Raw genomic sequence first — 11,998 nt, 5'->3', positions numbered from 1 at the left:
TCTTCAAAGGTAGCATACATGTGAAGACACGTATAAAATATAATGTGCGAGCCAGACTGTTCTCTAGCATCCTTTTTAAATATAACATTTTATTGCTTAGAAGTTTTGATACAGAACAGCTTAGTTTAATATTGAATTTGGAAAAACTGTACAACTAAATACAAAGAACATATAGGTACCAAAACGAACATGTGATTCTCTGTTCATGTAGCAATAGCCAGGTTTGCACACAACTCATAGCAGCAGTTACAGTTCCCTTTAAAAAAATATGAACTACTTAAAAATTCATTATAGTTTCCCGTTTATTGCATGTGCTGAAATCAAAAGCAGCAATGGCCTTCTTGAAAGGGAGATGGAAAGTGAGGCGATATTGAAAACAGACTTTCACATATCTCTCAAATAGATACCAACAACAGATGAATATGGGTGTTTTTTCGTCATTTTTTGCATTCACAGTCAAGTGCTTAATGTAGTGATTAAATTAATTCAGTTAAAGTACATCATTGAAATACATTTGCGATTCAGAAACAAAGATTTTCAGAAACTCCATTTCATAAAAGCCCTGAGAGAGGAAAAATATAAGGAAATTAAAAAAAAAAAATGTATGCTGACAAATTTGATGAACATGCAAACTAAATCTATGATTCACCCATAGTTTTAATACATTATACATTTCACAGTTTAATATTTAGGGGCAGACAGAGGGAAATAAATGTACAACTAATCCCGCTACAAAAAATGTATAAAACACATGGCAAGACCATACAGTGAACTAAGATTTAGAAAAGGGTAAAATAAAGCTTTTGAATCAAAAGTAAATCATTGCTAACAGACGTCCCGGACTGGTTGTAGGAACTGAATTATTTGCTGCTTTACTTTCTGCAGTTTATCAATGGCTTCCCTTGTGCGTAATTGCACAGTTTAGTGCACAGTGATGGAAAAACAATAGAAAAATAAAATTAATTTGGGCATGAATTAATTGTATTTAGTTTGTAGATGAATAGAGCTTCAACAAAGCCTTTTTCGCTCCGTCTCTTGGACAGGTGGACTCTTTCTTACTATTCGTTTTTACTAATGCTTATGACCCATTTACCATCTTGCATACCTCCATTTTGTTCCCACCTGCATGAGTTTGTTTCTATGGAATACGGGATTCGCTTCTCCTTATGCTCTAGATTTTTATAAAAGCTCTCCGAAAATTGTTGACAGTGTGGGGGTGAGATTCTGTTTCTATTTGAAGTCCCCAACAAGTGAAGAATCCTGATGAGTCACAATAGTCCTACTCGCCTGTGTGACAAACGGTTTTTATTCTTGGCCGAGGTTGTTTGAAATGAGTGTCACTAAGCACATACAATAACTCAACCGCACTATGGCTACAAGTACATTCTCAGTATCTTAGATAGTTTTATATAAAAAAGCCCAATTCAATTAATATGTACAGCTACAGTAGGACACATGTTCCGTAAATAGCACTCTGAAAAGACTGACACAAACGCACACATATTATTGTGTGTGTGTATATATAATATATATATACATATATACACACACACATACACACACACATATATTTGTATTCGACACACATTTCTATAAAATCTCTTTACATAGTTAGGATTATAAGCACCTGTCCCCCAGAGGTTTTTACAAGAGTTCCTTTTCCTTTAACATTGCTTTTGTACTTTTATTGCCAGTAGTAAGTTCGTGTTTATTAACTGCATTAGCAGGAGAATAGGGCTTGTTTTTGTTTGAACTTTGAAATGGAAGACTGAATAACGTTATTTTCAGAAACAAATCCCAGTCAGAGGTATTTTTTTCAAAGCATCTACAGGCTCTCCTTGTGCATTTTGGAGAGGGCTCGAGGTGGTTGGAGGGAAATCCTCAGTCTCCCACAATCACTGATTTGCGTGCTGCTGCATGCGGGGGTTGACCGCCATTAGATGTTAAAGTCACTGAGGCTAAGGGTGTCTGGTGGAAGTACTAGTAAAAGATGAAAGTGCTCAAGAAAGGAACGATGACAATTTTACACCTGGATCCAGAAGCCCAGATTGAGCGGTCTGAATGGCAAATATTGCCCACCGGATTCTACAGGCCACAGACACTAGAAGAATGTATGAATTAAAGCAAACAGAACCATTGTCAAACACACACAGTTTGTTTCTGTAGGCTTAAGATGCAATGTGATTTTCCTCTGCTTCCAGTTCAAAGGGGCAAGAACCACTGATACATTGTCCATAAAATATTGGAATGGAAAACCAGCAGGGAGTTGAACCATTGTTTTTCCTGGTTTTTGGCATTAGCCAGTTTTGAACAACTACTGCATAAGGACTCCATCTTTCCTGGACAGAATTAGCATAGCAGTCTATTGCACAGTCAATAAAAAAAGTCTTTTTTTCTGGCAATCCATGTAAAGTTCACAGTTCTTCCAGTTATTGGCGATTGTATTCAACAACTGTTTTTTAACGTGGAAAAACAAATAGTCACTAGAACATGTACATGAACAAGCTTTTGCAAACCGACAACATTAACATTTTAATGTTTAAATGAAAAGGTTCTCTGTGCACAATCATTAAAATATATCTTTTTTTAAAATTATTTTTCTTGAAAAAGTTTAGGATACCAAAAGGTTTATAAAGTAGTAAGGCACTGGAAAAACAGTCTATTGCGTTATTATACTGAAAGGTTGTGGCACAGACTCCAGCCTGCTATACTCTCCAACAGCCAAGGAACTCTCTCCAAAGACCTTGCACTGAAGACTTCACGTGCATGATGAGCTTTGCTGTGAAGTGTAAGAATTGCATGCAGGTTCGATTGGCTTCCAATAGTTCGGCAGCACTGCCTGCAAAGGCGACATTGTGTTTAATGTTTTCTTTTGTCAAGCATCACTGGCTGGCCCACAATGAAACCCAGGGGCATTGTTCGACCCAAGCATCCCCCTAGATACAGACTCTTTCTTGATGTCAACTGTTTTCTGTTCTCGACCCCGGAGGGTCTCTGTGCTGACCAATTGTGCAGGATTCTCCTCTGTACAGGAGGAATCTGCTTCCATATATTCGTTTTTAATTCTTTCATTTGTTGAATAGTTAGTAAGGCTAGGGACGGAGTCAGACTCGCTCTCGGAGACGTGATTGGTCCCACTCTGGTTTGACTCATTTTCACTGTCTTCCTCGAACCGAGAAAGCCCATCTTCTCGATCGCTTTCCTTGCCATGGTTCTTTGGATCTTTGATTTTCTGGTGAATACGCTGGTGACGTACTAGACTGTGCTTCAGAGTGAAGGTCCGTTCGCAGGTCTGACACTTGTAAGGTCGTTCTCCTAGGAGAGAATGACCATGAATAAATTATTTTTTAAAAACAAAAAACACAAAACACATTTGAAAGACTCCATTTGGTGCAGCGTGGCGTTGGTGGCAACACATAACCGACAGAGGGAAACAGAAAACGCGTAATTAACACATCACTCGTGCATGCACTATTTTATGAAACAAAAATATGCGCATGCTCCACCAGACCGAAAACAATGATGTAAGATTCGAGATGTTAGAAAATACCCAATAGCTGTTCTGTGTTAGTGTCCCATTACACATGAATTGATGACTTTGTAAAGGATAAGAGGAATGCAAGAAATATCACTAGTTTAAGAGGAACCACAGGGTTTAGGTGAGCACTATAAACCGAAGTACACAAGCAAATGTATAACAGCCTGGTATCAGGATTATCACCGTAAAGCATTCAGTGCTAACAAAAAAGAAAAAATGCCTCAGCCAGGTCACAAAAAAAATATTTACCTGCAACACTGGCCCTGCCGTCTGCTTTCTTTTCCCTATTCACTTGCATGCATTAACCTCAAACAACAACATTACATTGTATTTGTTTGGATAAAGAACTCTGTTACTTAATGCGGAAAGTAATTTTGGGCTGCCTAGCAATTTCCTTCGTGGACATATTACTGTATGCAGAATACCTGAATATAATGACTAATAAACCCATATAGGAACAATGATGTCCATCACATCAAGAAACGCTATATTTTTGGAATGGCTCTGCAGAGCTTTCAGTTAATATAGCAAACATGCAAAAGTACCCATCCAGTCAAGCGAAAAAATGGGTTTCCGTGGACCTCTTTGCCAGGAACATGGATGCGAGTCTTCGCATAATGCACTCTGTTGTGGAAAAGAGCTCTATAAAAGGAGAGCCTCATTCTCAAATTAAGTCCTGTAAGAGATGCTAGATTGTGACTGAGATAATCAGCAAGTTTGTTTGAAGGGCGGGGTGGGAGGAGGAACTCTGTCCAAAGAAATAGCGTTTGAATGTCCCAAAACCAAGTTCTTGGAACAACCGACTCCAGTATCTAGCGTTTTATTGTGGTGGTGTGCCATCTCTATCTTGTCCTCCATTACTGGTCTGAAAGGTAGCAAGGGCACCTCTGCTCACCCCCCTTGTAAAACTTAACAAGAATCCAGCATATTATGAAGCAACCACTTTATCTGTACTCAGAAGAAGTGTATATATGACGCTCCTCAATCTATGAAAGATCATTTCAAATATTTTGCTCATCTGAAATGTATCACTTTAGGTAAACTTTCTGGTTTCTTCATTGCAGAGACCATGTAGTTCCTTGTGTCACAAGTTCAGGATTCTTCCATGTGTCTAAAGATCAGGCCTACTGAATCCCTAGGCATTCCTGATAATGACACGTCTAGACATACGTATCTGGTTGTAGAGAAGTCATAAAATGAGGCCTGTGACTTATGTTTCTGTGCAAACATTGGGAAGAATTTGGATGGATGTTCCAAATGTCACTTGCTGAGTGTGTACCAGCTCACATATTGTTTATTCTTGAATTCATCTCTGGCTAAAGGCTTAGTTAGATCCTTCGGTTTGGTCCAACTGTTGTCAAATTATGGCATTACCCTTGTAGGCAAGGGTATAGAAATGTGTATGGTGGCATGCATTCTTAATGTTGCAAGAATGGATGGTCAATCTAGATTCGGTATTGGTTATGGATGAAGATAACTTTATGCCCTAGTTGCAAAAAAGGTTTGGGTGATGCTTCCACATTTTGGGAGCCAACTCAAAAGGCCAAGTTAACTCTTCTAAAATGACATTAATTCATGCAACCCTTAGACAAACATCAATGTAAACAAAACAAGACTTTAAACAATATATAAGTACACAATAACGTGGGTTTTTCTATGCAGTCCCGATACTGGTTTATGATTTCATACACATTTTCTTGGCAGACATATTGCTTGTTATTTATATGCAACAGTCTATAGTTTGCCTTCTCTATAAACGTTTAATTTTCAAAAGGGACCCAACCACTCATGGACCAAAACCTTTAGGTAAACCTTAAAAATCTTATGACCAACTTGGCACTGCCCTCCGATATTCACTCTGGTGAACTGTGGATAAGCTCCCTCATTAATCTTCTAGGTCTCAAAAACATACCTTAGATAGTCCTGTGAATCAACTTGAGCAGAAATGCTCAAATGGTGTTGTGCCTACTCATCTACTCCTTTGATGTTTTCTTGGCCCATTATCACAAACTATTTTTAATTCTGGTTCTAGTCAAGTCACAGCATGTGATCAAGGGGGCTTAAATAGTGTTGCCTATTAGATTAGCACCCTTTTCATTTAACTACTTGTTTATCTGACTTGCCACAGTGCCTTAAAGCCAGCAAGTTCTTTCCAGCACAAATTCGACTCTGTTCGCAAGCAATTTCTCTTAGGAGGACAATTTAGTTTTGTTGGATGTCACTCCTATAAGTGTTGATTGGTTGCGTACCTACTGCCAGATAAATGAAGTCTTGATATACAAGAACCAAATCAGGACCATGATTATTTATGCAAGGGGAGTAAAGGGAGGGTGGTGCATTGAGGGACAGCAGTTAGAGCAGGGTTGATATTTGAACAATTATTTTGAAAAGTCAAACTATTCTCGGTCTTGTGGAATAATGCACTGGCTGGCATAAGAGAAATATCCCTTTTTCACCAAACTCTCTTCTCTAGTACTTTGGGTTCTGGTAAATTGCAGTGTCTGAGAGAAAGATTGCCACTCTGGCAGTGCAAGGTAATGAAATCTGATTTACAAAGGAATATTTAAGGTCGACTTCTTAAAAGCTGTTCTATGAAAAAAGTTTTTAGGGATGCCAAGATCGACCCAAGCCATTAGATAGACCATGGTCTGATCTCAGGCCGAAAATTATGTTTGCCAGATTACTATGAGCACAAAGCTTGCAATGGCCAAAGTAAATACTGTGTTATATTGTGTTTCAGAAGATAAGTGAAAGGACCTTGGTTTATCCCAGGTGGTTCCGAAATATTGTTCATTCAGATGGTGGAGTTTTAGGACTTAGACCCACTGAGAAATGCTCTTACGAATATGGAGTTCAAACACATTCCGAAAAACGCAATGGGCGTTTTAGCCACTCTAAGCACTCATACTGATAAACTTGTGTTGATAAATTGGGGATATGAGCTGGTATAACAGCACCCAACTATACCTTAAAGAACTGCCAACGACTGCGATATGATGCAAGCTGATGTCCCTGTGACTGGGTCGATATTACTGGCCCTTTGTCTAAGGTTGAAAATCAATAGAGACCATCAACTGTCTAGGTTGTGCAGGGTTGGAAGGCAAAACATGGCATGGGTAGCGTCTGCATGGTTTTTAATTTGACTTTTATTTGTAATTCAAAGTTTCTGAGCACAGGGAAAGCCTCATGTTTTCTTCAAGGGTTAATCAATCAAATAAGGTGTGTTAGCCTTTGGTCACATGAAGTACTGTATTTGTTTTGGAAACTAAATTATAAGTAATTTGACCTTGATTAACCAAAGTGTAAATGGTACATATGAGAACTATGAGGATAGTGAAACTATTTATGTTTTTGAAGATATGCGTATTTGTAATAGTTGTCAATTTTGGAATATTTTTCACAAATGCAGGCAGTACAGCATACTCTGCTAGCAGGTCTTACATTTCTTCTAATGAATGTGTCAAATGTTGTCATTGTGTTCTATATTAAAAGTCTGTGTGGTTTTACGACACTTTAACAAACCATAAATCAAACTTGATAAAGTATCCTGAATGTTAGGCTTGTGTCGGCAAGTCAGAATAAAATTGGTTATTAATGTTGCAACTGCAGTACGGCTTGGTCATGAATTGTAAGTTGACATTAGCTTGCTTTCACTGGAAGAATGAGATGGGCAGTTTACTCTCACAACATGTTTAAGAGAATCCACATGAATCCACATTAAGTAAATTGCTCAACTTAGATTTAGTTCGTTTTTTGCATGGCATATTTTTTGCAAGCTGGAGATGGCAGTGTACTAATTCGAGGACACTTCGTACGACACTCAATTGTGTGCGAAACCATGGTATAAGAGTGGGCTGAGGCAAAGGGTGGATGCTGAGCTTATAACGAAGGACCAGGAGAAGCTTCGGGAGACAGATGCTAGTACATGTTGATCAGGATCCTGTTTTTTGAACAGTTCAGGTAACTAGAACCAATCCATTTCTGGATATTCATCAGTTCGATAGGTTGGGTAGTTTGGTGGAGACCTGTGCATTAGTGAAAGCATCAATACGTTTTAGAAGAGTTTGTGTAATCTGCATACATTTGAAAAGTTAGTCCTGGTGGTCGGATGACTGTGCTGAGGAGTGATGGATATAGGTTTACTAAAACCAGCTCTACACTTACACTATTCATCCGGCATCATGCAATATAATCAGGAGGAAACAAACCCACGTAAAACACACACACAAATTGAAACACACACTAGGTTATTTAACAGAAAAGACTGCAATGGGCTAATTCATGGAATTTGTGCGCCGACAAACGGGGATTTGTGCGCCATTATGCCTGCAAATCCCTGTTTAACAAATGAGGATTTGCGGGCAGAATGGCGCACAAATCCCTGTTTTTTGGCGCACAAATTCCATGAATCAGCCCCCAAATCTTAAGAATCAAAACCTGAGAACCAGAAGCAGCATTACAAATGAGCTGCATAACAGCCACGTAAAATTAGGCAAATTCTCCCAGCAAAAAATGTTGTAAAATTCCTTCCAACAAAAAAACGAGATACCAAGCTTCTTTGCTCCCACTCACACAGCTCCACAGTTGGATTCAGATCAATGCTATCAGTAGAGCAGTGCAAGAGGGAGGAAGCTCGAATATTACAGCCTAATCTGAACTACGGATTTGCCCAAAATATTGGTTTTAGAATTAAACTATGTTTACGTGCCTGAAATAATACCCCATGGGAATTGACAATTACTTTTTTACGCCCTAAAAATCATTTTAATCCTAACTTCAAACGATTGGGAGTAAAATACATCTCCAAAATCTTTTCTGGAGCCCTTCACAGAAGACAAAATTGAAAGCCAAACAAAAAGGTAGATATGATTTTTCTCCCTGGACTCAAAATACATTTGTAATGCATCTGCAGTGTTCCATGATCAAATGCAAGTCGCTCCCTGTGAAAATGAATGTTGGGGGAAAAGAAAAAGCACACCAATTCGAGACTACACCATGGACAAAAAAACGGTGTCTGGCATTGATGAGAAAAGCATTCGGAGGATACCCATAGTCTAATTTTAAATTGTTTAAATATTATTCCAAATCGACCACAAGATGAAGTAAAATCAAGTGCATGCTACTGAAATCCTGACTGTACAAAAATTCTGCTTGTGCCAGGAGATGTAAGAAAGTATATAAATGTAAAATGTTTGATACCTGAATCGTGTATAACATACTTCGAGCAAGGTGTAGATGCTGAAAAGCCCAAATCATGCATCCATATTTGTATTGAATTAGAACTGTAAGGTTGGACACCTTTGAGTAAGGCTCCCATTTATTCACCGCCTAAACAAATCCCTGGAAATGGTTGGACCTATTCAATAACTTTTCGGTTTCTAGTCGTTGGTTACACGAATTGCCTATTTCAATCTTCAAAAGCCTAGTTCAGAGTTGTGCAGGGCTTCTTTTCAAAGTAAGATCTAGAAGATGGTCTTCTTTTATTTAGTGCTGATTTTGATTGCCGTTTTACTATTTTATTCCTTTAGTTTCTGTAATGGGAAAGGGTTTCATATTTTGAAATGTTTGTATCCTACGTTAATTTAGCTTTCAAGTGCATTCCCAAACCCGATTATCTCGTCGTGGCCGTTCACTGCACTTGCAGTTTCGTCCCGTTGGTTTGCTCTTTATTTTAGGGGGGATCATGAAGGGCGGTAAACTATATATAAAAAGGATTTCTGGGGTAGTGAAGCGGTGGGAGAGTGGTAGAGGGGCATTGGGGTACGGGGAGCTTGCCTCCCATTAAAACAAAATCAAAACCCAGGGAAACTGCCACCGCACCGAGGTGCGTCAGATTCGCTTTCCCGACCCTGACACATTGATAACAGTACACAATAGTGCACCCCTCAAATGGTGTCATCTATTACAGATCTGTTTTTTTTAGTTATGTTTTACAATTGAATGCACATTATGTGGTCAATAGGTTTGAGCTCCCCAAATCAAAAAGTGCACTTTTATAAAGTTATAACAAGACAGATATTACACCCCAAATCTACATCAAGTGCTAAGACATGGTCACCCCAATACACCAAACCAGGCTCTAAAGATGCAGTTTGTTGGATGCAAAGTACGTTCTGTTGTGTATGAGATTTGAGCTAATAGACTTCTGATGTTGCGTTATTTTTATTCTAAACCCTTAATGGGGGTACTGGGTTTATGTACTCCATGGTATAACTAAGTAAGACCACATGTACAATATTTCACTTGCTGATGAGGAAAGGAAATAGTCCATGGAGGAAAACATTTATTTAGTTTGAATAACACATTAATAACAAACAAATATTGCAAAGATTCCATAGAAACCAGTCAGATATCAATATTTGATTATACGTAAAGCTTATGCTTTCCAAGCTGATAAGAAAAGAACTAGCAAAATGCATGAATATGCCAAAAAGCCTTTTGAAGTTTCTTTTGAACGTGTGATGCAAAAATAGCATCTTCTCGGAACCAACAATACATGCAAATGAGTTTTGCACATATTGTTAACATATGTTTCTACACTTATTTTGACATTTATGTTCACACTCCTATTTGTGTTAACACTCTCTCAGCTAACTGTTTTGACTTCTGTTTGTTCATTGCATTGTTGGTATGGTTCGTGTCTAGCCGACAACAGTTAAAGAAAGGAAGGGAGGGCTACAGAAGAGGTTACATCCTGACGTGTGAAAAACATCATAATCTATATGTAATACCGCAAATTTGAAATTTAGGAGCTGGAAATTATATTTCTACTTGGGGATAAATTGTAAATTGAGGATTTGTTTTTGACTTTTTTTGAAAGGCGTGCACAGAATACATAATGTAATGTATCGTTTATAAAGTGGCAGCTTGGCATCTGGACATTGTCAATGTTCAAACTTTGCTACTTTTCACTGTTAAATTGCAAGATCGTGATCAACAAGGAACGAGCTTTTTTTCCTCCCTGCATGCAGTAATGGACCAACGGTTTACCAATTACGCAAAGTTCAGTTCTCTCTTCGGAAAAAGAAAACAAAAAAAAAATCAATCCTAAATCACCCAGAAATACTTCCTACAGGCAACAGAGTTGCAGTGCTCCAGCACACACATGCATGCACATCTGCCGAGGAAAGGAAGGTTGCCAGAATTCAGCAAAGCGGCACATGCCCCACTTGCAGAGGATAGAAGAAATAGTAGCACTTTTTTTAGTCAGTATATAAGTACGTGTGTCTAAATGTTTTTCTCCTGTGTGGTCTCTCGTTACCTGTATGGGAGCGCATGTGCCGTGTGAGATCCTGAAGGGACCAAAAGCGCTTGTTGCACACAGAGCATATTTTCTTTCTCTTGTCTGCCTTCGCGGACCCCTTGGTCCCATTAGTCTTTGGCTCTTTATCATCATCACTCTTTTCGGACATTCGCCGCTCTGAACCCTCCCCATCGGAAAGGTTTTCGCTTTCCTCATTCTCCTTCCCAGCACCCTCGCATTCCCTGGAAAACTCATCCACCTTCAAGTCCAGGGGTCTCTTTTCCTCTTGTTTTAAGGGACCAAAACTAGTGTTATTCTGCGTGGCTTGGGTCTGGGCACTTTTACTTTCATCCTCACTACTCTTGGGCTCATTTTTGCTCTCCCCAGAGTGAGCCTTTTTGTGTCTGCCAAGCGTAGCAGCAAACTTGAAGCACTTGCCACAGACATCGCATATGTTTTTCTTTTCCTTCTGGGCCAGACTGCGTGCACTGGGGTTGCTATTTGCCAGTTTAAAATCCATCAGCTTGGTGGCAAAATTCAAATCGAGACTTTTGTTGCTCACAGCATCTTCCTCTGCTTCATCTTTACACTCGCTCGTCAAGTCTCTCACGCCATCTTTGCCTCTTTGTGGAGATTTCCGTTTAATGCGCTTCTGGCTCAACGTCAGCCCCTGCCCTTCCGGTTGGCTGTTATCCCCGCAAGTCAAGTCTAGGACTTCGATTGAAGCAGGTAGCATCTCCGGATCAGACTGGCTGTCTGCACGCAAGAAAACAGAGACCATTTCAGGTTGACAGGATATACCAAAAATCAAGAAATTAAGTTTATATTCAAAACATACATTTTTCAAGTCACTATATAGTCTCATTTGTCTCCCCATAAAAGGGGAACCCATATCGAAATATTTTTTTCTTAAAAAGCTGCTCCTATTAGAAAAGAGTTGGATTGCTTGCTCCGCTTGATGGTTTTCCTCACTGCCTGGGACCACTGTCTCGTTTTTTTCTCTCCTCTTCATGATGTTATCACCCCTTCTCCTCTGGATCTCCTTTTCTACTTCTACACTCTCCTCCTTCTGATGTTCCCTCCCCAACTTCCTCACTGTCTGTCCCTTATCTGGATATCAACTCACTACTAGGCTCGGATGTTACCACCACCCATTTCTTGTCAGTTTTCCCTGCCTCCTCCTCCTGTACATAGGCTCTGATCACCCGCTTCTGACT

At 39.3% G+C, this 11,998-nt stretch overlaps 1 protein-coding gene across 7 annotated transcripts in view; it reads right to left on the bottom strand.

Moving 5' to 3' along the window:
- Nucleotides 1-284: 284 nt before the first annotated feature.
- The window catches only part of RREB1 (ras responsive element binding protein 1), a 245,438-nt gene continuing 233,724 nt past the window's right edge, over nucleotides 285-11,998 (bottom strand). For 5 of the 7 annotated variants that reach the window (XM_069613466.1, XM_069613470.1, XM_069613468.1 and 2 more), the window contains 2 exons: nucleotides 10,800-11,537; nucleotides 285-3,315 (listed from right to left, as the gene is read on the bottom strand). In XM_069613466.1, coding sequence (XP_069469567.1) covers nucleotides 2,876-3,315; nucleotides 10,800-11,537 — 1,178 coding nt within the window. In that variant the 3' untranslated portion in view covers nucleotides 285-2,875. The remainder of the gene's footprint in view (nucleotides 3,316-10,799; nucleotides 11,538-11,998) is intronic. The other 2 variants (XM_069613471.1, XM_069613472.1) reach the window with 1 other exon arrangement.

This window comes from Ambystoma mexicanum, chromosome 5p, assembly GCF_040938575.1.
Source record: "Ambystoma mexicanum isolate Mex_15411 chromosome 5p, UKY_AmexF1_1, whole genome shotgun sequence".
NCBI classification, from domain to species: domain Eukaryota; kingdom Metazoa; phylum Chordata; class Amphibia; order Caudata; family Ambystomatidae; genus Ambystoma; species Ambystoma mexicanum.
Note: the sequence above shows the minus strand (reverse complement) of the source record. Positions and strands in the feature narration are given on the sequence as shown.